This window comes from Zootermopsis nevadensis, unplaced genomic scaffold (genome assembly GCF_977971745.1).
Source record: "Zootermopsis nevadensis isolate Lab colony 2312 unplaced genomic scaffold, Znev_1.0 Znev_ptg000057l, whole genome shotgun sequence".
NCBI classification, from domain to species: Eukaryota; Metazoa; Arthropoda; class Insecta; order Blattodea; family Termopsidae; genus Zootermopsis; species Zootermopsis nevadensis.
Window position 1 is genome coordinate 27,071 of NW_028259188.1, and position 24,393 is coordinate 51,463.

General features: G+C 39.9%; 2 protein-coding genes across 3 annotated transcripts; one reads left to right on the forward strand and one right to left on the reverse strand.

The window, feature by feature from the left end:
• Positions 1 to 1,173: 1,173 nt before the first annotated feature.
• Positions 1,174 to 24,271, reverse strand: LOC147871359 (peroxisomal multifunctional enzyme type 2-like). 2 transcript variants are annotated; one of them, XM_087361354.1, is made up of 17 exons: positions 24,025 to 24,271; positions 23,763 to 23,846; positions 23,103 to 23,240; positions 22,108 to 22,252; positions 21,541 to 21,668; positions 21,196 to 21,312; positions 20,602 to 20,801; positions 20,153 to 20,213; positions 19,916 to 20,079; positions 18,479 to 18,602; positions 18,128 to 18,300; positions 17,552 to 17,728; positions 16,664 to 16,825; positions 14,072 to 14,213; positions 13,623 to 13,718; positions 13,033 to 13,195; positions 9,572 to 11,691 (listed from the first exon to the last, which is right to left on the reverse strand). In XM_087361354.1, the coding sequence occupies exons 2-15, from the start codon at positions 23,815 to 23,817 to the stop codon at positions 13,657 to 13,659; spliced, it is 1,848 nt and encodes a 615-aa protein (XP_087217480.1). In that variant the 5' UTR covers positions 23,818 to 23,846; positions 24,025 to 24,271; the 3' UTR covers positions 9,572 to 11,691; positions 13,033 to 13,195; positions 13,623 to 13,656. The 2 variants fall into 2 exon arrangements, 1 of the variants encoding a protein (XP_087217480.1); XR_015538822.1 differs by lacking the exons at positions 13,623 to 13,718; positions 14,072 to 14,213; positions 16,664 to 16,825; ... (10 more) ...; positions 23,763 to 23,846; positions 24,025 to 24,271 and adding exons at positions 1,174 to 1,399; positions 2,120 to 2,333; positions 2,869 to 3,080; ... (3 more) ...; positions 5,066 to 5,215; positions 5,812 to 6,241 and having other exon boundaries at positions 7,079 to 11,691; positions 13,033 to 13,173.
• LOC147871360 (translocon-associated protein subunit beta-like) lies at positions 11,691 to 14,814 on the forward strand. Its single transcript, XM_087361361.1, has 2 exons — positions 11,691 to 13,305; positions 13,840 to 14,814. The coding sequence occupies exons 1-2, from the start codon at positions 12,733 to 12,735 to the stop codon at positions 13,924 to 13,926; spliced, it is 660 nt and encodes a 219-aa protein (XP_087217487.1). The 5' UTR covers positions 11,691 to 12,732; the 3' UTR covers positions 13,927 to 14,814.
• Positions 24,272 to 24,393: the final 122 nt, after the last annotated feature.

Here is a 24,393-nt window from a genome sequence, read left to right on the forward strand (position 1 = left end):
CCATAATTCATGCCTGAACATTAACAAATGGCTATTAATTACTTAATAAACCGAAAAAATACATATCCCATGACCACAATAAACAAACAAATTGAATGTAACATAATAAAACAAATTCTAATAGAAAACGGATATAATAATTATGAATTAAAACCCAAAAATAAAATAAACAATGTAAACAACATAAATGAAGACAAAAACGAAAATAAACAAAACAAATGGGCCACATTCACATATATAGGAAAAGAAACCAAATATATAACAAAAACATTTAAAACAAATAACAAAAATAGCATTTAGAACAAAAAACACAATAAAAAACATCTTGAAACAAAAGCCACAAATAGACACAACAAATCAATACGAAAAACCAGGCATATATAGGTTAAAATGCAATGATTGCCCGTTAACCTATATAGGCCAAACCGGACGCACCTTTAGTCAAAGATACAAAGAGCATATTACAGCAATTAAACACAATAAAGATCATTCAGCATATGCAAAGCATATATTAAACACAGGACATACATACAACAAAATAGAACAAACAATGGACATTATAAAAATAATACAAAACAAGCGACATAGAGACACCATAGAAAAATATCATATACAAAGAACACATAAACAAAATCTTGCATTAAACGACAGTAACATCTACACGAACAATCCGATATTTAACATTCTACAGTCCATCGACCCAACCCCCTAAACAACTTTCACCCAATATATATAGCCATACACGATACTCACAGCTTAGTTGCAGTCTACAGCTCCGTAATATCGGACACGCACCTCACACACAACCCGGTATGTTATAATACTTTAAATATTTTGTGATTACTTTTCTTTTGCTTGTATTACGATATATTGAGTAATTCTTTAAAATTATTCCATTTCCTATGTCAGTAGCCAGGATCAGGATATGAAAATTAAAATTGATTTTGCAGATTTAAGACATCCAGGCGCAGTCTTCAAAAATTAAACGGAAGAAGCCTGGAGGTTAAACAAATAAAATCTATCGGGTAGAACAAATCAGTATACGCAGGGCAGCAAGTGCAACAGTTTTTAATTTTAATTGATAGACCTGACGATGATGGAATGAACATGGAAACATGTCGTCATTTTAAAATGTAACAATATCATATGTTGAAATGTTATAATTTTATGTGATTTTAACAATCTATAAGCTTGTGTAAAGACGGTGAATAAAATTATTGTATTGAAGAACACAAGCATGACGCAATTAAGATATAAGTTACCTTTGCACGTTGCACCAAGTACTACACCATACGCCATTCAAAGTAAGGTGATGAACGATACCGCAACACACACAAAGAGCCATTCGCCTCGAGTCCCCTCCAGAACAGGCCGCATCCACTCGTACGTGTCCGATGCACTGGCGTACATGAAACACAAACACAGATTATAAGTCAAACATACCAACCAGCAATCGCCAATGCTCAGAACTTGGATCCATAAAATGGAAAGAAAACAACACACTCGCACCATAATTTAACTGTATCACCCTTTTTTAAGTTAAAAGGGGGAGGCTCTTAGTGTCATTACATCCACCGGCAATCCCATTTTACGTAAACTGGATGTAAATGATCAATGATAAGGAGATATAAATACAATACCAATTTCAAAAGAATCAAACATGAGCATACATTTACAAAGTTCAAAACCACGACAACGAAGACTGAACCAATCTGACTCAAGTGATATCTCAACCTCTCACAAGAAATAAATAAAACACTCTCTCAAAAAAAAAGAAACTCGCCCTCAGTCTCTCACCGAGAGATAGGGAAGCTACCTTACCTATCCTGGAAATCCTCTTTCTTGGCCAAATTAAAATACCAATGCCAAACACATAAAATGAAGGCAGAGCTACCTCCAATGGAAAACATGGTAGAATACTATTATTATTATTATTCAGTGTTCTGTCTTACGACAAGTCCTTCAAACTGTGAAACTTGTTACAATGCAGATATCAAAACATCTTGTAAACATAAACAAGTGCATGTGCATGGTGGAATATTTCGCTATCTTGCCAAAGAATTTGATTGTGTGAATCATGAATTAGCACATTTCATAATCATATTTCTCGTATACTTACACAATGCATGTCAAGTAGACACAGAGATAAATCTCTCGCAGACATGAGGTCCTTCGTGATAACAGCCGATTGATTTCCTGTCGTCATATCAGTGAGCCAGCAAAGTGTTTCTGCACATACTCCACTCTTTTCCTGGCAAGCAGTAGTCATGTCAGGTGACGCATCCTTCAACCTCAGTAAAGTCCCATGGATCAATCAAGCTTCTTCTCTGCAGCTATTACCAGAAAAAAAAATGCAATCACATTCAACACATCACCTAATTTAAAGGTTTCATAACCGATCCCCTTGCTCAAAATTAACCAAAAGCACAGAAAATATCCCAGCAGCTCCGGTCACTGTGCACAATACTCACACGTCAACAAAACTAAATTCCTTACCTTCGCAATTAATCACTTATTAATTAGTAAACACATCACATTAAAGGCTCCACAGCACTACACACATCACACATGTAACAAAACCACTCATTAACAAAACCTTATCACAAATAGTCACCACCCTCGTCTACAAGCTATACCTAACCTCCAATTTTGATGTCCTATGAACAATATATTCACTAGAGAATCATGAATGCCTCTAGCATACCACAGATACAGCAATTATGCCAATCTCTCACCGCACATAGGTCTTTCAACATATCAAATCTCACATTTAAGTTCACAACATCTGAAGTACCTAATAAAATTGGACAGACTCATCTCTCTCACACGACAACCACATCAAATACATTCTAATGCTCATGTACTCACACAACGAATGCCTCGTTCAGACTGATATCAGTTTCTTGCGGATACGATGTTCCTTCTTTGTCCCAGCAGGTTTAATCTTCTGACATCAAGTCGGTCCGCCAACTGTTACCGCACGTACTTCAATGCTTGTCTGGCTGGCAGTACGCAGGTCACGTGACAAACAGCATGGTGCTCAGTAGAATCTGAAGGATCATTCTGTTTCTCGTAATCTGCTACTCCCAGAAAGAGAAAATACAGTCACATTCAAGAAATCAAGACATCACACTCTTCTAAGAGCACACAGTTTTACTTCACCAAGCAGTTAACACTCCTACCTTAGCCAATGAACAAGCACCTTCCATTTTCAGAAGACAAATTCTGTCAAGTTCATTACAAACCCATTCACAAGTTAACTTTAAATACGGGTCACGACAGTGTCACAACCAGCGACCTGACAAATTCTGAACTCCCTCACTCACAGATTCATACTGGAGCCTTTCTTTCCTCCCCCCCCAGCAAATTTAAAGCATTCGCCAAGTGGGCCATTATTCCACACGTCATAATACTGCAACTACAAACTCTACAACTCACACACATCACGTCAGTCCCACGCAACTTCTGTTGCCACTGATTCAGTGGATATTTAACGAACAGTTCGCTTGCCGTCTGTTTGGAACCGAGGATGTTGATCGCTGTCTCCAAGATACACGGCTCCCTCTCCTCGTGCCCCATTATGACAGCAAGGGAGTCTACAAACACCAGTCGGTCCATGCCCCTCAGGTTCGCCTGTTTTGATGTCATGGAGAAAGGACCTAAATGAAAGATTAAGAAATGGCAAGCCACTACAACACACCCAACATCTGTAGCACTTCTACTACTAAGGTGAATTCAACCGACAAGGGGCAAGAGGTAGCCGTAGCAATTAGATTTTTTTTCCATATCACCATCAGTAATGCCACTTTATCATACCTTCTGGAAGCAAAGGTGGAAACTTCACCATCAGTAATATAAATTGTTTCAATGTTGAACAATCTAAATTTATAAAACTGAACTCACCAGCTACCTGAGATATCGCCACCATTGTGTAGTGACAAACAAGGAACACACCGTCGTAACTCTTTCATGGCTGCAGCAACAAACACTCCTACCAACATACACAACAGGCCTTACTGGCTTTTCCAGATATGAAGCAGACGCTTTCAACAAGTTCACATACTAAATGTGGTTTTAAGAGAGATTTCAGGTTCTCACAGTGGTCTTTGGGTTCTAACACCACTTGGACTTACAGAAAACCAACACAGATTATGATTTTTAAACATTTAATGGTTCACTATATCAGCTGCAGTTATCCTTGTGATGATGCCATGAGGCAGTGGGAGCATGGAGGTACACTCCATGCATTCTCAATTATAGAACAATGTGGAGGTCAGCCTCAAAATGTGGTTCCTTAAACTGGCAAAGAAAAATCACGTTCTTCATTGTTTCTTTGTAGTCTCAATAGAAGAAATAGACAAGTTCTTTATTTCATTAAAACCATTTACTACTTTTCAGGAAAAAAGGTCTTCTTCTTTCAATAATGGCATTGCAATTCAGAAAATAAGTTCATTAAACAATTTACTCAAATGGATGAACTTGCCTGTGACTGCCATCTGGTGAGTGGCTCTGGCTTGCTTGTCCTGCAATCTGCACGCAATCCCATGGACTGCGGAGATCTCCACATGTGGATCATCAGAACTGCAACGGCGAATCACAATGAGTACAGATAATTACACTCACATCCTAATGTTCAGTGTACAAAATGTTGGTCACAACAGTGGCCAATGCAGTAGCTGCTTCCTAAATCAGCAACTGATGTAAAAGGGACAGAGAAAATGGGAAATCTGGGTTTATGATATGAGAAAGAAATACATTACGTGCAGATGCCTCCTGGTACTGGCAGGATACTAAACACAAACTAATTGTGATACAGCCTCTAACAGGCTCACTGTACCAGTAAATAATGAGTTCTGGGTGCTCAGAGAAAGATCTATACCAGTGCCTCATAGACTGCCATGGGACTCGCTTACAATTCTGCGTTGAAAAGCCAGTGATTAACAATCTGTTATGTCATGTTAGTACCATCAGGCTGGAAAAACATCTTTTATTTTGTACACTTTTTTAATATCAAGAATGAGGTTAGTTTTACAATATTCTTCTGCCTCCAACTGCTCTTATATACCTTGGACAGGAGAAAAGCTGCTGCACTGTATTCTCATCTTCATTAAAATTCAGGGATGCCACCAAGAAACAGCAAATTATTTCCCAGCACTGACGACGGTAACGGATCCGTCGTGCTTGACTTCAGAGCAATACATGCTGTCTCCACGACCTGGAAAACACAAGCAACAGTTTCAAGTTATAACGAGTGACAACGCAGGCCAGATTCACTGGTAAGGGAAGTCAAATGTTTTAGTTACAGTAACTTTCAAGTACTGCACTTACTGTAATACTCTAAACACCTTTTCTCCACATCAGGGCGCATGTCATATTTATTTCCAGAACCTTTGGGATTCATGGACACCAACATATCATTGACTAGACTTTTATTTTGTAAGTGGACTTTGACAAATCTCAACAATAAAATAAAAATTAATTACAAGTATATAATTTTTCTATAGTCTATGCTAACCGTAATAAACGTCAAAAAGGAACGTATTATACGCGTATCAAGTCATTTAATGATCTTCCACCAACAATTAAAACTCTAAATGATTTAAAGGTGTTCAAGCCTGCATTTAAATTATTTTTCATAATTGAATTGCAGAATCTGAAGGTTATGTACATTCACATGTGAAACACATCCTTGTAATTGTGTCAAAAGTACTGAAGTTTATATGTATTGTATGAAATGATTTGTTCTCCATCCTTTGGTTTAGTCCTAAGAAGGATCTATGGAATGTAAATAAACTGTACTCTCTAACATACCTGAACAATGCAATTCCTTATCCAAGTCACAAACACTACAGGTGCTTCGTTCTGTCTGGTTCTTCACATCTCCAACTCCAAAAAAGCTGCTTCCCCATCACGCACACAACTGATCTTCTGAAACGCTGATATTCAGACAAATTAGTCCTCCATGTCTTCGTTGATACCAGTAAACACACACTACAGCTACAGTTCACATGAAAGTTGCTACTCAGTACATCCCCTGATCTCAAACTACTCTTTGAGACAGACTAGGCACTCCCACTAAATCTATAACCGTACACCTCCTCGGAAAGCAAGGTAATCGCACGAGGGCCTGAGGTCTTCCTTGTGGCATTGTGAGGCATGCTACGAACACCCCATACTTGGTCACTAGGAATCAAAAGTGGGCAACGGCTATAGTATCCCACATGCTTGCAGGCACTCCTACCTGAAACAATACCAAATACCAAAATAAATATCCGCATTGTGACACCAGTCGTAACTGCTACTACGAATGCACTCTACACCTCATCAATAATCAACTGGCCAACTAAACCAACCCTCCATGCAACCAAAATATTTCACACTTATGTCCTTCACACAAGGGAAAGATGACACACATCAATTCAAATTAACTTCCACGCCCTGGCAATATATATGAGAGTAAATCTGCACTGGACTCAGAATGCATCCTAGCAACCAAAGAAATACAGAGGGGCAGAACGCCCACGCCATTTTATCATAGGCAGGGACGGCAACGTCTGAAAAACAGCGAACTCATCCGACCTCCTTGTCATAGCAGAGTAGTAGTAAACTACGTCTTACGCAGGAAAAGTCTGAGAACTGTTGGACAAAAAACAATCTTCCACGTGCCAAATTCCTGTTGCGATAAGAAGTGAGCCTGCCAAGTGTACTGAACATACTCCACTGATTTCCTGGCAAGCAGTAGGCTGGTCAGGTGACAGACAGCTTTTCCCCGAGTAAAATCCCAAGGATCAATTAAGCTTCTTCTCTCAGCTATTCCCAGAAAGACAAAATGCATTCACTTTTAACTAACACAAATGCAAAAATAAACAGCATTCTGATGACGCAGTTGATTGAACATGTACTTTTGTTCTTGGGGAGGGGGGCACACCACACACACTTCTGAGTATATAAATGTCACTTATCAATGCCGTAAACGCCTCATGGCGTTTATTTATTTGATTCCTCGGGAATCATCGACACATAACCTCAACCGTTAAACGAGAACACCCCATCATTCCGTAACCTGATGACAGCCCACCTAGATCGCTGTTCGCACACATAAACTTACAGCACCTCCAAGACTCCGAAGACTAGACTCACGCTTACCAACACACACTCACTCTCACTCACTCTCACTCTCACTCTCTCTCACTCTCTCTCTCTCTCTCTCTCTCTCTCTCTCTGTGCGAACTTGACCACAGCGAATTATAGTAGCGAACCCAGTAAACTACGTATTGAGCGGGAACAGAAGGGCAGCCGAATGGCATCGGCAGTTCGAGACCCAGCGGATTCTTACAGTAGTATTAAGTGTAGTATTAAGTTCTAAATATAAAACGAGGGCAGGACTGAACCGATTTCTGATTTCTGCCCTCTAAAAAAATAATTGAGGGTTAACGGGTGGGTGGGGAGCCGAAGATGAGAGAATGAGGGGGTTATGCAAAAATATATTTATGAGGGAGCAGCCAAAGGTGGTCCAAACAGACATCATATCAATCAACAATCTTTAACCAAAATGTGTTCAAAGCACTTGAGTCGAAAGAAAAAATCCAGCCAAATAAATCAACAAATCTGTCATCTACTGGGCATGAGATTTTTGCAAGCAAATCCAAATTCATAACAAACACCACACGCCAAACTTACAAGTTTACAAGTTTTAAAACCTTTATCCTTGCTTAACACACCACAAGCACAGAAAATACCCCGGCAGGTCACAGCACTACATAACAAAAACCAAAATCACTTCACAAATAGTCTCCACCCACGCCTACAAACGATACCTATACCAACTGGAAACAGCAATAATGTCAATCCCAAACTGCATTTACTTCTGTCAACATATCATCTCACACTTACAATCACAACATTTAAAGTGCATCCTATAGGTCAGGTAATTACACACTTCATTCATTGTCCCATCAGGTTTCCTGTTCAGATATCAAGTCAGTCTGCGAACACACTCAACAGCTTACATGACAAGCATGCAGGTTTGATGGTTTGATTTATTTCGCTGGATTGTTTCTTTTTCGACTCATATGCTTTGATGTCTGTATGTTGTTGGTATACCCCCAACTGAGCCCCCTTTTATATATTTGTGCATAACCCCCCTCATTCTATCATATTAGGCGCCCCACCCTCCCGGTAACCCACAATTATTTTTAGAGGGAAGAAATCAGAAATCAGAAATCGTTTGAGTCCTGAGTCCTGAGTCCTGCCCTCGTTTTATATTTAGAACTTAATACTACTGTAAGAATTAAGAATTAATACTACTGTAAGAATCCGCTGGGTCTCGAACTGCCGATGTCGTATTCCGCAGGCCAGCACGCTATCCATTCGGCTACCAGGCTCCTACAAGATTACGATTCTGGATCTTCCTGATATATCGATGCCCTGCATTTCCCGCTCAATACGTAGTTTACTGGGTTCGCTACTAGAATTCGCTGTAGTCAAGTTCGCGCAGAGATAGAGAGAGAGAGTTGGTAAAATTTGTTGCGTGAATCTAGTCTTAGGTGCTGTAAGTTTATGTGTGCGAACAGCGATCTAGGTGGGCTGTCATCAGGTTACGGAATGATAGGGTGTTCTCGTTTAACGGTTGAGGTTATGTGTCGATGATTCCCGAGGAATCAAATAAATAAACGCCATGAGGCGTTTACGGCATTGATAAGTGACATTTATATACTCAGAAGTGTGTGTGGTGTGCCCCCCTCCCCAAGAACAAAAGTACATGTTCAATCAACTGCGTCATCAGAATGCTGTTTATTTTTGCATTTGTGTTAGTTAAAAGTGAATGCATTTTGTCTTTCTGGGAATAGCTGAGAGAAGAAGCTTAATTGATCCTTGGGATTTTACTCGGGGAAAAGCTGTCTGTCACCTGACCAGCCTACTGCTTGCCAGGAAATCAGTGCAGTATGTTCAGTACACTTGGCAGGCTCACTTCATATCGCAACAGAAACCTGACCTGCCTACTGCTTGTATCACAATGTTGTTGCACATTAAATCCCTTACCAGCTGTAACATTAACTTCACAAAGTTTACAGAACAGAATTGTTCCATCAGAACTAAAATATTCCTCACCGAAATCTTTAATGAAAGCTCTTAACTTTGCACTTTCAGAACACCACTTTTGGCATCTGAACTAAATGAAGGATTCACTGTAAATGCCCGAGAAATGTAGTTTCAAGTAAGAATTTCATACCCAAAATATGAATTTTATCCTCAAAATATAACCAAAATGATCCTAACCATGAATCACCAGTATTGTTCCCAACAAACTGTGGTCAACCGGTGTCCTTGAAGATCTAAACATGATTTTGTGATTGTAAATAAAATTTTCATGAAGCAGAGTCCTTGAGAAGCTAATAGTAGATCATACAGTAAAGACTGCACCAAACCCTTAATTTAGTATGACTCCTTCTTGTTCCTGTACGAACAAATATCTTTGAACAGAATGAGCAGTTGATTGATCCACTGGTTGCTTAGCCGCCTGACTGTGATTAAGAGATCAAGTGGCTAAAAGGGTGAATGAACTGACTAATTGATTCGTAGGCTATTTAATAATTATATTTCAACCGTACAAATTACTTAATACTAAATGGGATTAGGATTATTGTGAATGGAGGATCCAAGACATGAAATTGTAATCTGAACAAAATTAAACAAACAGCGATGCAAATACATAGTAATTAAATGGCTAATTTGAAGGAAAAAAAACATGCACAAACAATATTGATTATATAACTATCCACTGCTAATACTAAAGTGCCACTACATTCCTTGGGCAACACCAACCACCCACTGGTTTCTTGATTTGAACACTTTCCCAAAAAAACAGCACAATTCATGAAGCTCCTCATTATGTAATTTTCTCTCGCTGCCTGTATGTTTCTCTTAGTTACATGTATTCTGCTCATCACAGACATCAGTGCAAGACACCAAGTTTAACACCCACACAAAACAGCAGGTGAAATAAGTAGCCATTATTATCTGTAATTAAGAACTTTTCCAAAAGCAGGAACTTTGAACAATGAAGCATGAACTGGCCTTCAACCTAATAGAGGAAATAAATGTCTTAAATATACTGTCTCTTAGTATAACGATATTGCACAGTTCAGTATCACCTCACAATTGAATAAATATAGTCATTTCTTTCACTCTGATGTTGGAAACATACATGGCACCTATCACACCGTGCAAAGACGTCCATTCGACACAGCCCACACTGACAGGTTAATATTTCCCACTTATAGGACCACAGTTCCCTTGTTCTGTAGTGTCCTCTGTATCAATGAAACATTATGTCCATGTGACCATGCACTCTTTCTCCTACACAGTAACAATTCTAAGGCCATGTGATATCCCCAATTTCATCATGATCATGTAGTGACTGCTTACCATAATATACTACCAACATAATAAACAACAGGAAGCAGCAATTACCTGGCATGTCACAGCATTAGTGGGGGAGCCTACACAGACAAGACATGCAACATAAATCACATGCGTTGCGCATATGCGCATGCCAATCCAAATGTTCTTGGATCAGCACACAAGAACAAAACACAATTCTAACACACATGAAGAATCACAGCAAGGTGAAAAATCACTAACACACTGTCTGACCGGTATTCTACACTACTGTGAATGAAACAGTGATCCACAGAGCAATAAAATTAATTTAGTGTCCTACAAAACAACTCATTACAAAGATGGTTGCCTGCGACGTTGCACAAACTGATTTTTACATTAAATGGTGCAACAACCTGCAAGACAGCCACCTCCATATTCACTATCATAAGAACCTCAAAACTCAATTCAGTAATGGCAGATGACAAAGTTAAAATGAACAGAAGATCAAGAGAACTGAAATGGTAGATATTCACACCAAATTTCACAAAAACCAGTCAACTGCTGTGTAACTGAATCAGGCTAGATGGACATACACATGCAGCTTACTTAATTAATAAGACTGCTTTATAAGTCATTCAAAAACCACTGGATCAACTGGCATATTCTGATACACTATGATCAGATTCAACTGGAAGATCTGAGGAAACTGACAAAAAAAACCCTCTTCAGTCAGGACAGCAAATCCCCTGCTGAGACTTGTGCATAGGACGTAATTCATTTGAGAAACAGGAGTGCTAACACAACACTGCTATAATTTACTGGTAGAATCACTCCTTCCCAAACGAGGATTTGCACAGAATAGTTTTGTCCATGTACTACACAACAATTCAGATCATTTTTTCCTTACGCATAGGAGATATTTATTTATGGGGGATTTACACTAGTGACAGACTTCCTTCCTGTTGCTATAAAACAAGTTTGTGTCCCAAATTCCCCAAACCCTATTTCCTTCATGTATTCTAAAACACAGGTAACCCACAAATTTAGCATTCTGTACTTGCTATAGTACATTCTTTTCCAACTGAAACACATTTGCTCATCTTACATTCAGTTCACATATGAATAAAATGGGAAGAACCCTGAGAGAAGGCACAGACAGACCACAGAAATCACGTCCACAACATTCACAATAACACTCACCTGCGAGCTTCTTCATACTTAATCTGCTGTCGCAAGAACACCGCATTCTTCAGCAGTTCCTGTATGTTACCAAGGTTATCCTCTGCCCCCTCCATAGACTTCACTGCCCTGGAGAACAATACAACTGCTGAAAAAACTACACAAAGTTCTGGGAAGGTCTTGTGATTCTCACTTTTCTTCCAAATCATATATATATATATATAGATAGATAGACACATGCACACACACCATATTTGGCGACTTTGTGTCAGGACTCAGGATCTTATTCCTTTGCCAGGCAGAAATGTCAAATGAATGAAGGTCTAAAATCACTAAGTTAATTGATTAAATAATAAGCTTTCCTTGTAACATAAAGAAATTACACTTCACATAATTCAAAATGTCAACTAGAAATGAGCAAGATGCTGCTACAAGCCTGTGGAAAAGTATTCACTTGGGAACAAGGTTCCTCTTGAATACTAGTGAACGAACAGAATTTCCTTTAAACCTTACCCAATGGCATACTCCACATCGTAGCAACGTCCCTGCAACTCATGATGCAGTCTGGTAACTTCTACCCTCTTCTCCACCATCGGGGGCAGTGCTTTGCAATGTTACGTATATAAGTTCAACATAAACAACTCAATCCATGTTTGACACGTTTTCAAACCTTTTTTAACTTTCATTTCCAATTCCGGGTCTGATGACAGAGACATCGACACGATTCTCAACACAGTTACGTTATATTACCGATAACAAAGCACATCCATATGTGCCTAATAATTATTCCAAATAATCGCATACGAAGTACAGCCGATTAACAAACTACAGTTCTGAGTTACAAAGCATGTTACAAACTATGGAACTTCTAAACTTCCGTGTTTAACAGTGAAGCCAAAACAGTTTCATTTTAACATTGGCAACGGCTGGAACGGTATATTTTATCGTCATTAACTTTTAAATTGGTGACAATGAAGGGAACCGGAACTAATTTTTAAGTGCGGTCATTGCCAGTAGGAGTCGAATTACATGCTTTGTTGCTTGTGAGTTGGCAACGAGTTGGAAGTTTTGATAAAGAAGTGCCATTCCGTTGGGAAAGATTCGAAGTACTCGTGCGTACAACACGTTGGGGAGTGTATAAATTAATATTTCGTTAAAAGTCTTGAAAGAATGAAATTTATAAGTATTTTTGTTCTCGCAGCCCTAGCTGCTTATGTAGATGGTAATGAGGAAGAAGAAACGGGTGCCAGATTGCTAATTTCGAAACAGATACTGAATAGATATCTGGTTGAAGACATGGACATAGTAGCTGGGATATTTAGATGTCATATTGTTTCAGAAAAATTATCGTCCGGTTGTTTTTGCAGAATAGAAATTTTTACATATCATAGGCCGTTTATGTTACAAGCCAAAGAATATGGAGCATCTCATGATAATATTGTATTTAGTACCCATATAATACCAACATACCTCATAAACTTGTTTGATTATAACACACAACATTCTTTGCAGTACACACTATATAATGTTGGCACAAGTACTGCTCTTGGTGTTAAGCTGAGTGACAGTAGCTTTCACAAAGAGGCCTTCACTTTGGTGGGTGGTCAGCTCAACATCAAGATTGACAGGATCCCTGCAGGGACAAATGTATCTCATGTAGTAGTTGTCAGACCAAGGAAATATGGATACTTCAACTTCACAGCTGCAGAAGTCAACTACAGACCAACAGAGGATGCCTCTGAAGTGAGTTATCACTTGCATGGACCGTGGTCAAAATTTATAGAAATGTTTGTAATTTCCATTGTGCTGGTCCTAAATTATATATTTAGAATGTACAGGAAGCCATTGTAAAATAATGAGCATAAAACACAAATTCTTCAGATTGATAAAATGATTTTCATTTTGAAACATTTAAATATTACTTGGAAAATCCATCTATGGACACCATACTTGTTTCTGTCTGCTTCTCTGATATTCAAAGCTCATAATTAAAATGAACTGAGGACTGAATATAGCTAACATCAAAGCTAAAATTGAATATTAATCTCCAAACTTCTTACAAGTCTTCCAAGTGGTGTTCCTCAGGTTTCACCATCAAATTTCTGCATACATTTCATTTTTCCAGAACTTCTTGACAAATACATATGCCACAAAGCCTGTAATCATGTAAAATTCCTAAGTTTATCTCTTGTTTTGTTTTTTGGGTTTCTGTTAACATCGTCACACACTGCTCCTGTAGGACGCAACAGAAATGCATAACAAGTCTTTCCGTTTCAGCTGCAAGTGGCCGTGACAAGCGAACCCGGCGAGGGTCTCATCATTGCCTTCCGTGACTATGATAAGAAAACCCTGTCTCTCAAATGAGATACAAACCCAAGATCTGCCAGATATGAAGTAGGAGAGTTAACCGCACAGACAAAACGTTTAACCGATGAAAGTTTTAAGTTAGTCTGTATAAAATTTACTCTCTAACAGTGCTGTAAATCCATGACAACTGTGTGATACATACTCCAGGTGGCAACAGTATTGCCATCTTTGGTGATGTTGTACTGGAACACACCACCGATCTTCTTGGCACGCTCTGGGTTTGCCGCAACCCGCTTTTTCAGCAAGTCAAACACACCATCCGAATCCAGCGCTGATGTGGATGCCTGCACCAACAATGCAACCTCACATTACAGTTTACAAAGCCACCAACATCATACACCATTTCTGCATGTCTCTAGGAACCTGTTAACTCTCTGGTGATAGAAAACGAAGGTCGAACATTGCCAATACCAAACAGTATCACTAGCTGCAGGACCAAGCCACTTTGGCACAGTTCAAACACATCTGTATTTGTCTAAGATCCAGCTTAATATTATCCTCCCCTTAAATTCTCAGTCTTACTTATGTCCAATTTTTTTAACAGGATTCCCACCAAACTATGCATACATTATGTGTTTTCATCTTATGAACAACACATTTAGTCCTTTAGTTCACTATCCTAAGAATCCACTTATTTGATCCTTCAAGATCCCAAATAATATTTGGTTGTTTTCAAACACAATTTAGGTTCTTCACACAAAGAAAGAAACCATATTTTACAACCATACAAAAGTGGAAAAATATGGATATGATGTAATTTGATCTTTAGCATTACTGAGAGTAGTTTCGATGGTTACACACTCTGTAATCAATAATGAGTACTTCCTGAACGTGTTAAATATTTATGAATACTATATTTTTAGCTTAAAAACAAATGCAAAACAATGTTCATATTTTCATTCTATGTCAGGACATGAGATGTGCCTCTGAACTACAAATTCCAGTTTTCACTTCCCTCACCTTGGTGGACCTCATCACAGCAGGCATAGTGACTGACTGATGCAACCAGCATACATCAGAGCTACTCACTTGTGTTTCTTCCATGACCTTGAACACAGCTACTGTACTGTACTGTACTGTACATGTTATCAAGACAACCTTACATGTAGGCTAAAGTGCAAAGTCTTTCCTGCCTCCTTGACAGTGACTCAGCTAGTCAAAAAACTTACTGCTTTTACAAAACAAAGGTTCATTATTCTGTTAGACAAAACACACACAAATGGCCATATCATGACTCGGCTCCACCCCCAGCTTCATGCCAAAAATTTTTTCCAAGTCTAAGCCAATTTCTGACCTAATGACATTTTACATAAACAAGTGTAGTGAAACAATGTATTCATGTGACAACTTCTCTTTGTCTCCCACAGTTCACTATTCACAAAGCACTAAGTGAACTGTACAAATCGTGAAGTTTCTTCCTCACTTTGCCCACTGAAGATGCAAATATCCTGAGAAATTGATTTGCAGATATTTACCATAAGCTGGAAATGTAACTAGGAAAGAGAAAACAAAGAAATTCCATAGAGCTTTTGAGTAACCTCTGAAGACCAACTAGATAATTAAAGAAAATAATTAACCCCTTCAGCCACAGTGAAGGTGCATAATATTCTATCAATCCATTGTTACCTCAAAGAAAACACAACACGTCTCCACGACAACACTAAACTAGTTAATGCTGCTTAGAGAAATAAATTACTGTTTATTCTGAGATCAATATAAAACCCACATTATATATTCTGTGGGCAAAATGCAGAGATAATGACTGTTACAGCAGGTGGTACATACAGTTACAACTCAGCTTTAAAGGGTTAAAATGGATCTTACTGAAGATGTGATACTAGCAATGCTGTAATGTTTGGGATCTTAACAAAAAGGAAACATAACCTTGTCACTGAGAGTAAGAAATTGCTAGGCTGAACAATGCAGGTTATCACAAGATAACAGAATATCAGTTACACTTTATATCGATTATAAACACAACTTGCAATCTGTAGGAACAAACACCACACAGCTCAGGCCTGCCTCATGGACTTATCTTGAACCACTTGAACACAATCCACAACCTAACACCCAGTATTTTAAAGATCCATTTTGATATTACACTCCCATCTATGAGTTGGTCTCTGAAGCCATCTCTTCCCTCAGGTTTTCCACACAAAATTCTGTACTCATTTCATGTCTTGCTCATGCATGCTGTATGCCCTGCCCATCAGAGCTTTCCTATCATTTTACTAAAAATCCAGAATTAAATCTTATATTTGGCTCATTAAACCCACACTAAATTAAACATTCTCCAAAACACAATTACAGAATTTACATCAAAATGTACATTTATATTAAGTAAGCTTTACATTCAAACAACACAGCTTAAATGCTTCGTCTTGTTTAGTAGCAGTGTACTGCATAATCAAATTGCATTTTTCTGTGAGGAACCTGCAATATGTGTGACCTTTTATTTCCACTGCGCAGACATGAAATTTAACACAAAAATTTCATTGGAAAAGCTGAAAGGAAAACAGTACTTGGGAGATCTACACACACACACAGACATTACTAAAATGCACCTTAGAGAAATATGATGTGAAGAAATAGATAGACTCAACCAGCTCATGACAGAGCATAAGGGCAGAATTATGTGAACGTGGTGAAAGGCCAGCAGCAACAAAATTTCTCACCAGCAGAACAACCATCATCAAAGATGATCTTGGCCCATCAGTCAGCCACAAAAACGTACCTTGTGCTGCGGGACGGATGCCTCGGTGAGATCGACATATGCGCCAGATATCACCACGCTCCCCGTCTCTTTCACCTTGGTCTGAAAGTGGATACGGTTCCCCTGTTGCCACATGTCAGTCTGTAGTGTCTGCCCAGGGATAACCGGCTTGCTGAACCGAGCCTGTAAACCAGTGACAGTCATCATTTTCTTCATACCCTCGCACTCTGATGGCCTGTGTAGTGCAACGATCTAAACCATATTAATGGGGATATCAGGTTGCATCTCAGTCCAGTTTCTGACTATCCTTCTCAGGCTAATCAGAGTTCTCCTCAGTCCCTCCAAAGAACTTCCAGCATAGTAACATGAAAATTAATATTACTGCCCCTTTCCAAATTCATACCCATTCATTATCCTCTCATTCTATGTGATGCTATATAACCTCTGAAAATGAAACACATTCATGAAATAACATCATATTTAACAATCTCTCTGATGGAAAAAAAGTACAAAGAACTTACAAAGCAACAAGATGATAAAATTAAAAAGAAGAGACTGAAATGGTAAAATGTTATGAACAGTCCTCCGGAATTACAACTTAGAAATCTACTATCAAGCCACACCATTGCACCCTGCTTCACATGAATATCCCTTAACGTATCCACTGTGAATGGGAGTCACGGTTATGAAGTATTCCAACAGGGATGCAAGAAAATAGGAAAGCATGTGGAAAGAATAAGAAAGTACAATGACTGACATCAACTGAACTGTACATCAGACACGGAAGAGGCAAGTGAAAAATGCTGTGAACACAAACAATCCATAGAACAACAGAAAGAGGGTGCTGGAATGTTATCATGAGAATGTGAAAATAGGAAAGCCCCAAAAAGAGATGTTTCTATTACACACCTTTATGGCTTTGAATTTGGTTGGATCATTATCCGCATACTGCTGTAGGACATGGCGGGCTGAGAAGCCCAGCGAACACAGACCGTGCAGGATGGGCCGATCAAATCCACCAAATGCAGCCACATTCGGGTAAATGTGAAGTGGGTTGCGGTCTCCAGACAGTCGGTAGAGTGCAGCCTGCAGGAAATAATGTTGAAGTGAAGAAACATTGACAATTAATTTGTAGGTGTGTTTATGATCTCTCTCCATACTAAATTCTACAGACTTAGCTGCAGTGCTTCATTAGTCATAATTTTCACACACAGCAATAAGTGCAGATTCAAAGCAGTCAGCATTTTCAGTCTACATCAAATAATCTGAAGGATGCACATTTTACAAAGCTCTATCACCACAAATATGTCAAGATCTTAATTAGATTGTGCTTCTTCTCCATATTTCACACGTTAGTACTACTGACAGAAGAAACTAAAAATACATACACAGAATAAGAAAAGTTACATTCACCCCCCCCCCCCCCCTTCAAAGAAAAATAACCAAAGAGCCTCACACGTAACACATGCTTCCCTCTATTCTGACCTGATCAAGAGACGTGTGTTGCTCAACAGACAAATCAGGAATCCGCTTTGGTGGTTCTGCTGTTGGCACATCATAGGGTGAAGTACGCTTGTCTGTAACACCCTTCATTCCAACAGCAAATGTTGTCAGCAGGGACTGTGCCACCTTCTCACCACTTTCATCAGATGTCTCCACTGCAATAATGACAACAGACAGCAACTGAATTTGTATCACCTTGAAGACTAGACTTTTAAACCACTTATATTCCCCCTAGCCTAGACAGATCAAAGAAAAAGAGACACGTTACAACTGCACAAACCAAGTTGACAGAAGTTACAAATGGAATGATCATACTGCACAATTTTATCTCACCTTCCACCAGCACAACAGTCCCGGATCCCTTGTCCAACACATCCACCACCTTGCAGTGCACCTCAAGAGTCCCTTCACTGTTGATGGGACGCAGAACCTCCAAGTACTGCTCACCATGCAACATCTGGCAACATAGCAGCAACACGATCCTCCTCAGTCAACTCCAATTATGTACTCAATCGTTTCTCATTCCTTTGTGCCTCATCAGCAACCCTAAGGTTCATAATCCAATCAGTCTCTACGTCGAAACCACTGAACTATCTTTAAGTTAGCAGAACTTCTCGAATCCATTTAGTGGAAAGAAAGAAAGAAATACTTTATGATATATCTGCAAAAACAACTGAATACTGTCATTTGTTTACATGACCGAGTGGCATGCCAGTGGGAAGCATCTACACTCTGTGCAGCTCACTGAATCAGTGTGAATTCTATCCTCACTCTCTCTATGGTGCAGGATATTCTTTGAAAAACTGACTGTATACTTGGCTTCTCAAAAAATAGAACACTTTCTTTATAGAAGCCAAAGGTTCATCACTGAGTTCACAAAAGCCTGCCATAAGACTAACCTGAGCCAGCTGCATCCAGTTTGCTCCATAGATTTCTATCTCCCAAAAATCCATCTTAACGCCATCCCACCTACGCCAATGTCTCACCCACAATCTCCTCCCTTCAGGCCTTCTAACCAATATCTTGTAAACACCCCACCCCTCCACAATGCGTTCCGCATGTCCCGCCCGTCTTATCCTCCTCGATTTAATCGCCCTAACAGTATCAAGTGAGGGGTACAGTCCGTGAAGCTCATAATGCAATTTTCTTCCTGCCTCTTAGGTCGAAATATCCTAAACACTCTGTTCTCAAAGACCCTCAATCTATGTTCCTCCCTCAAAGTGGGAGACCAAGTTTAACACCCATACAGCACAACTTTTGTATCTTTAGTTTTCTTGATGTGAGATGAGAGGACAAAACATTTTGGACTGAATGATAGCAAGCATTCCCCGAGTCCACACCACACTGCTCAATTACAACTTCACTAGCATAGAATACGACCTGAATGATCCTCCGTTGCACTGAACAGAAAAACAACTCACTGCAGTATTATTTTTGCAGAAGCTGGATCTGCTTTCATTCCATGAGGACCAGCAGACTTTTAATTTCTTCCTCACTGCATGTACAGTGAACTAAACAAGTCAAGTGCGATGGAGACTGGCTATTATATTCGTAATAGACAAAGCACAGGCAGTAAAATGTGCCTTGCGTTAAGATATATGGACATGTTCAGCTGCGAAGGCAAGAAATGCACATACAGAGATGAAAACACAGCAAGAAGATTGTGAGGTGGCTCAGGGTTGCATCCGAAGGCAGGCTTCGAAATGACCGATGCTGAACCTTGCGGTTATCCTCAAAAGAGTCTGCTTATCAAGACATAACCTCACTTACCCTGGCAGGATTGAAATCCCTGCCACTGAACACCTCAGCAGTAACACTAGACTCCATCACGGCAGACACGCCTTGCAACACGAGGAACGTCGGCAACGCAGAGAAGTCTGCGTGGCCTTCATACAGGAATCTCAGGTCACTTGGGTTGGTCACAGTGCTACCAACTGCAATAAAACAAACACATTACTTGTCTGACACACTGTCACAAACACACGCACATAAGGGCACATTACTCACCTCCCAGTGCATACAGGATCAGGTCATGAGGAGTGTATTGGAACTTTGTCACAACACTCTTCTGGAAAGGAAATCAGGACCTTAAACCATGTTCACAGAATAAGTGTCACCAAGAAGACAAAAGAAGTTCAAGTCTGCACAAAGATTAGCCACCATCAATACTTGGATGGCAGCACCAGCCATTGCCAAAACTAATGTACACCTCATTTAACAAAATACTGGACCTCCAGTGGCGTAAGCCACAACTGAAGTAACGTAAACCACGTACTACAATTATGGCGACGGGCTAAAATCCTGTACACAATAAACAAAATTAATTCTGCTCATTCATACGTCTTATACTACACTCCCTCTATACACCTCCACTGGATGGTGCTTAGACACAGGGGTAACTTGAATAATTACTATCTGAAAGCATATGTAAAAAACTACATCGAGTCATAACTCACGCCATCAGAAGAAAGCCCAGAGTTCGAGTTCATCTGCTCCAGAACGGTCATCAGGGTACCAGATGCCTCCTGGATGGACTCCAATTTAACGGCAGCAGACATATCTGTCACCTTGCCCCAGTTCTCACGAACAGCCTCTGGCGTCACCAGCTCATTCATCTGTGCACGCAGCAGGCCGCCCGGTGAACGCACCAGATAACCTGAAGGTTGTCAGACAAGAACGCATCCTGATGGAAAGTTCTGCCGACACTCAGCACGGGAGGTAAACGGTTCTCTGCTTGTCTATCATTACTGCGCTTCATGGCTATTCCAAGCTGTCTCACTGAAATCAGGACCCTTGAAACATGAATCCGGTCATTCTACCGCTGTTGACACATCTACGGAAGTCCACATGCAGATTCTGCGACTTATCTACGATTGTGATTTGCAGTGAAAAAATCATTTCTGCATTTCACTGAAAGAGCAACAACAGACCCAACCTTCATGACCCTAATGAAATGCAGTCCTGTTTTGGACGGCATCACATGACTCAGAACCAGTGGTGTTGTTACAGGCATCGAGCATATTCCGAACAGGGGTGCCACTGACACTTACATTTTCCTGCCCAGCCAGCAGCAGACTCGATGATGGAGCCAGTCTCCTCACAGGATTCGTGACACAGCCACGCGACGACTGGCGCAATCAGCTCTGGGCGCAGCTGCGCAAAGAAATCTGTGCAACAAACAAGTGACTTATCAGTATCACATTAGTGTTTATAATCATGAGACAATATTAAAAACTGCTGATAACAGATCTCCAAAACATGAACTATTTATTACAACTGATAATATGACAAAAGGGTGAATATACTTCCAAAATGCACTGTTTGCATCATTTTGATGTTCATTTATTGTAAACAGAAGTGACACACTGTCAGGCTTTAGTATCAGCAGCACCCACCAGGTGGCAGGATGTCTTCAGTAAGCCGGGATGCCGCAGTTGGCACAATCACATTGCAGTGGATGTTGTCCTTCCTGCCCTCTATCGCTAACGTATTGTTCAGACCAACCAGCCCCATCTTGGCAGCACTGCAACCATAAAAAAAAACATACATGGACTCCTCCCAAGAAATGCATAAAGCGGCCATCGCTCACACCAACTTTCTTATTTGAGAACAACTTTTCAGCCGCACAAATTACACAGTCCTGAAAGGAAGAGCGAACTGGAGAGGATGTAGAAGTGACCCTCGGTTATATAACACACTAACCCAGCATCTGTCTTGAGGAACTGTGGGGGAAAACAGTTTCTACCATTTCTGGCAACCAAAGACAAACTTTTATTTTTATAAATAACCAGAATGTTAAATCAATATTTCATAGGCGGGGGGAGGGGTGTATTGTAATTAATACTTTTAAATCCCAAAGATATTCAAAGCAGAACAGATTAATGTCCAAGATATCACGCACACATTATACAAATGATCAATCCTATGAAAGATAAATATACTGAAGTGTCACTAACACCGACCTGTAGTTTGCCTGCCCAAAGTTCCCATATAGACCAGAATTGGAGGATGTCACAATGACACGTCCATACTTTTGTTTACGGAAGTGAGGCCACGCGGCTCGAGTTGCCTTGAAAGCACCTGTTAGGTGTACGTCCTGAATTAAGCCTGCAACAGTAATAAATGATCATTAAACCTCAACAGCACTAGTAACTAGACAAAAAAGCATGCAAAACCATCCCTGAACTCAAGAAATCTACCATATTCCCTTTTCTTTTGGCCTCCTATACAATATCAATAACAGTCAAAACAGCTCAGCATAGCAGACAGTATTTGTCAAGGTTTTCCTCAGCCTCTCTAGGCAAATGCCATGGACAGTCTCTTGAAACTGGTCAGAACCACAATGATAATAGACGCTTGTGAATTTTAACTCTTTCAGAATTAGTCTCTGCAGAAAAATGATATTCCAATTTCACTGAACTATCAGACTTTAAGGTAAAATGGCCCCTGGGACAGCTACATAATATCCAGTCACTGGCGCTCTTAGTTTTCTGACTGACTGACTGTAGCAGTCCAAATACACTGAAAGTACCCCACAATCTGATATTATGGCCAAGAATAAGATTTAATCTCAAACATACTCCAGTCTGCGTCACTAATCCTGGAGAATGACTTGTCCAGGATCCCAGCATTGTTCACTACCACATCTACTCGTCCAAACTCTTCCAGAGCCGTCTATATAATCTTCTCTCCATTCACCACACAATCATAGTTGGCTACAGCCTTGCCACCTACCAGAAACAAAACAATCTACGATACAGATGCAATCCCGCGGTGCTGCGACTTCACCGTAAAACAGAAGTTGGAAAGGAAAGGGAATCAGACGGAGGTGGTAGAGGGGGACACAAGGAAGCAGTTTGTAAGAAGGAAGGAGAAAGAGAAGAGGTGAGAGGACAAAGAAGAAACTTACATGCAAATGCAGTAGCAGCCAACAAGCATCATAATGCACTAAACCCACCTTTGTGCCGGATCTCTTCTACAACACTGTCTGCTGCACTGCTACTCTTCCCATCGCCATGGCGACCACCACCAAGGTCATTCACCACAACTGATGCTCCACGCTCCGCAAACAGCAGGGCATATGCTTTACCCAGGCCTGAAACATAAAGTCATGGCTGGTCAGAATTATGAGGAACTGGCACACAAGAAATGATAAGTGGGTGAAACGACACACGGAACTGTTCATTACAAGAAGTTGTAAGCAAATGCCATGATTAATACGATTATGAGACAATGGAAACAGACAAATGATAAAAGAGAAGGGTATTAACTCACCTCTGCAGTGCACACATCACATGGCATGTGGAGTCTCATCATACTTTAATATTATCATGACAACTTTTATCCATGGAAATGGACACACACAAACTGGTACAATTAAAACTGGAAACATACTGTTGTAGCAGCCCACACCCTTCAATTTCATATTTTTGTCTTAACAAATGAGGGAAAGAACTATATTTTTTTTGTACAATATAGTCATTAATGAAGCTGAAACCGCGAAGACAAGAACGATAACCTAAAATAATTTCGACAAGAATTAAATATTTCCGAAAGAAAGTCTTGCATACTAGAAAAGCGATCAGGCACAAACATTATTTTCGTGTACGATAATCACCTGCACCAGCTCCTGTAACTACAACCACTCGGCCATCGAATCGCAGATCTGTCATGCTTAATAGGGCCCTACAGAAGTCCGAACCTGAAACAAGACGAAGTTACGTGACCAAACACACGGATAAGGTAGTACAAGTGCAAGATTAACCAGTACTTCGTACCTTGTTTACTTTCGTGTGTATAACTGCGAAGTCATCGTCAAGAAATAATGTAACCGTTAAAATTATAATACAACGCACAAATTGCTAAATCTTACTACGTACGATAAATCCGCCGCTGTCTAGTCGTAGACTCCAAGACACAATCCACTACCACGAGATCATCACAGTTTGTGTGCTTGTTTTTTCAGACCTTCGCATCAGATACGGCCAGTCTGCTGTCTGACATAACTGCAAAACCTCTGTACAAGAAATATGTACTGTACTTCAAAACAGGTTACGAAAGTGATCGACGCAATTTCGCTAGTCATTCTTTCCCATATCGATATATTTAGATTAATGCAGTGCTACCAATAGTATCAGTAGATCTAGCGAAAATGTTCGAAAGCAACAAATGGCATTTTACCTGTCTGAATGTAGAGTTCCCAAATTGAGATATTTCCTTGCCCTACTTTCACATTTTATACATTGTAT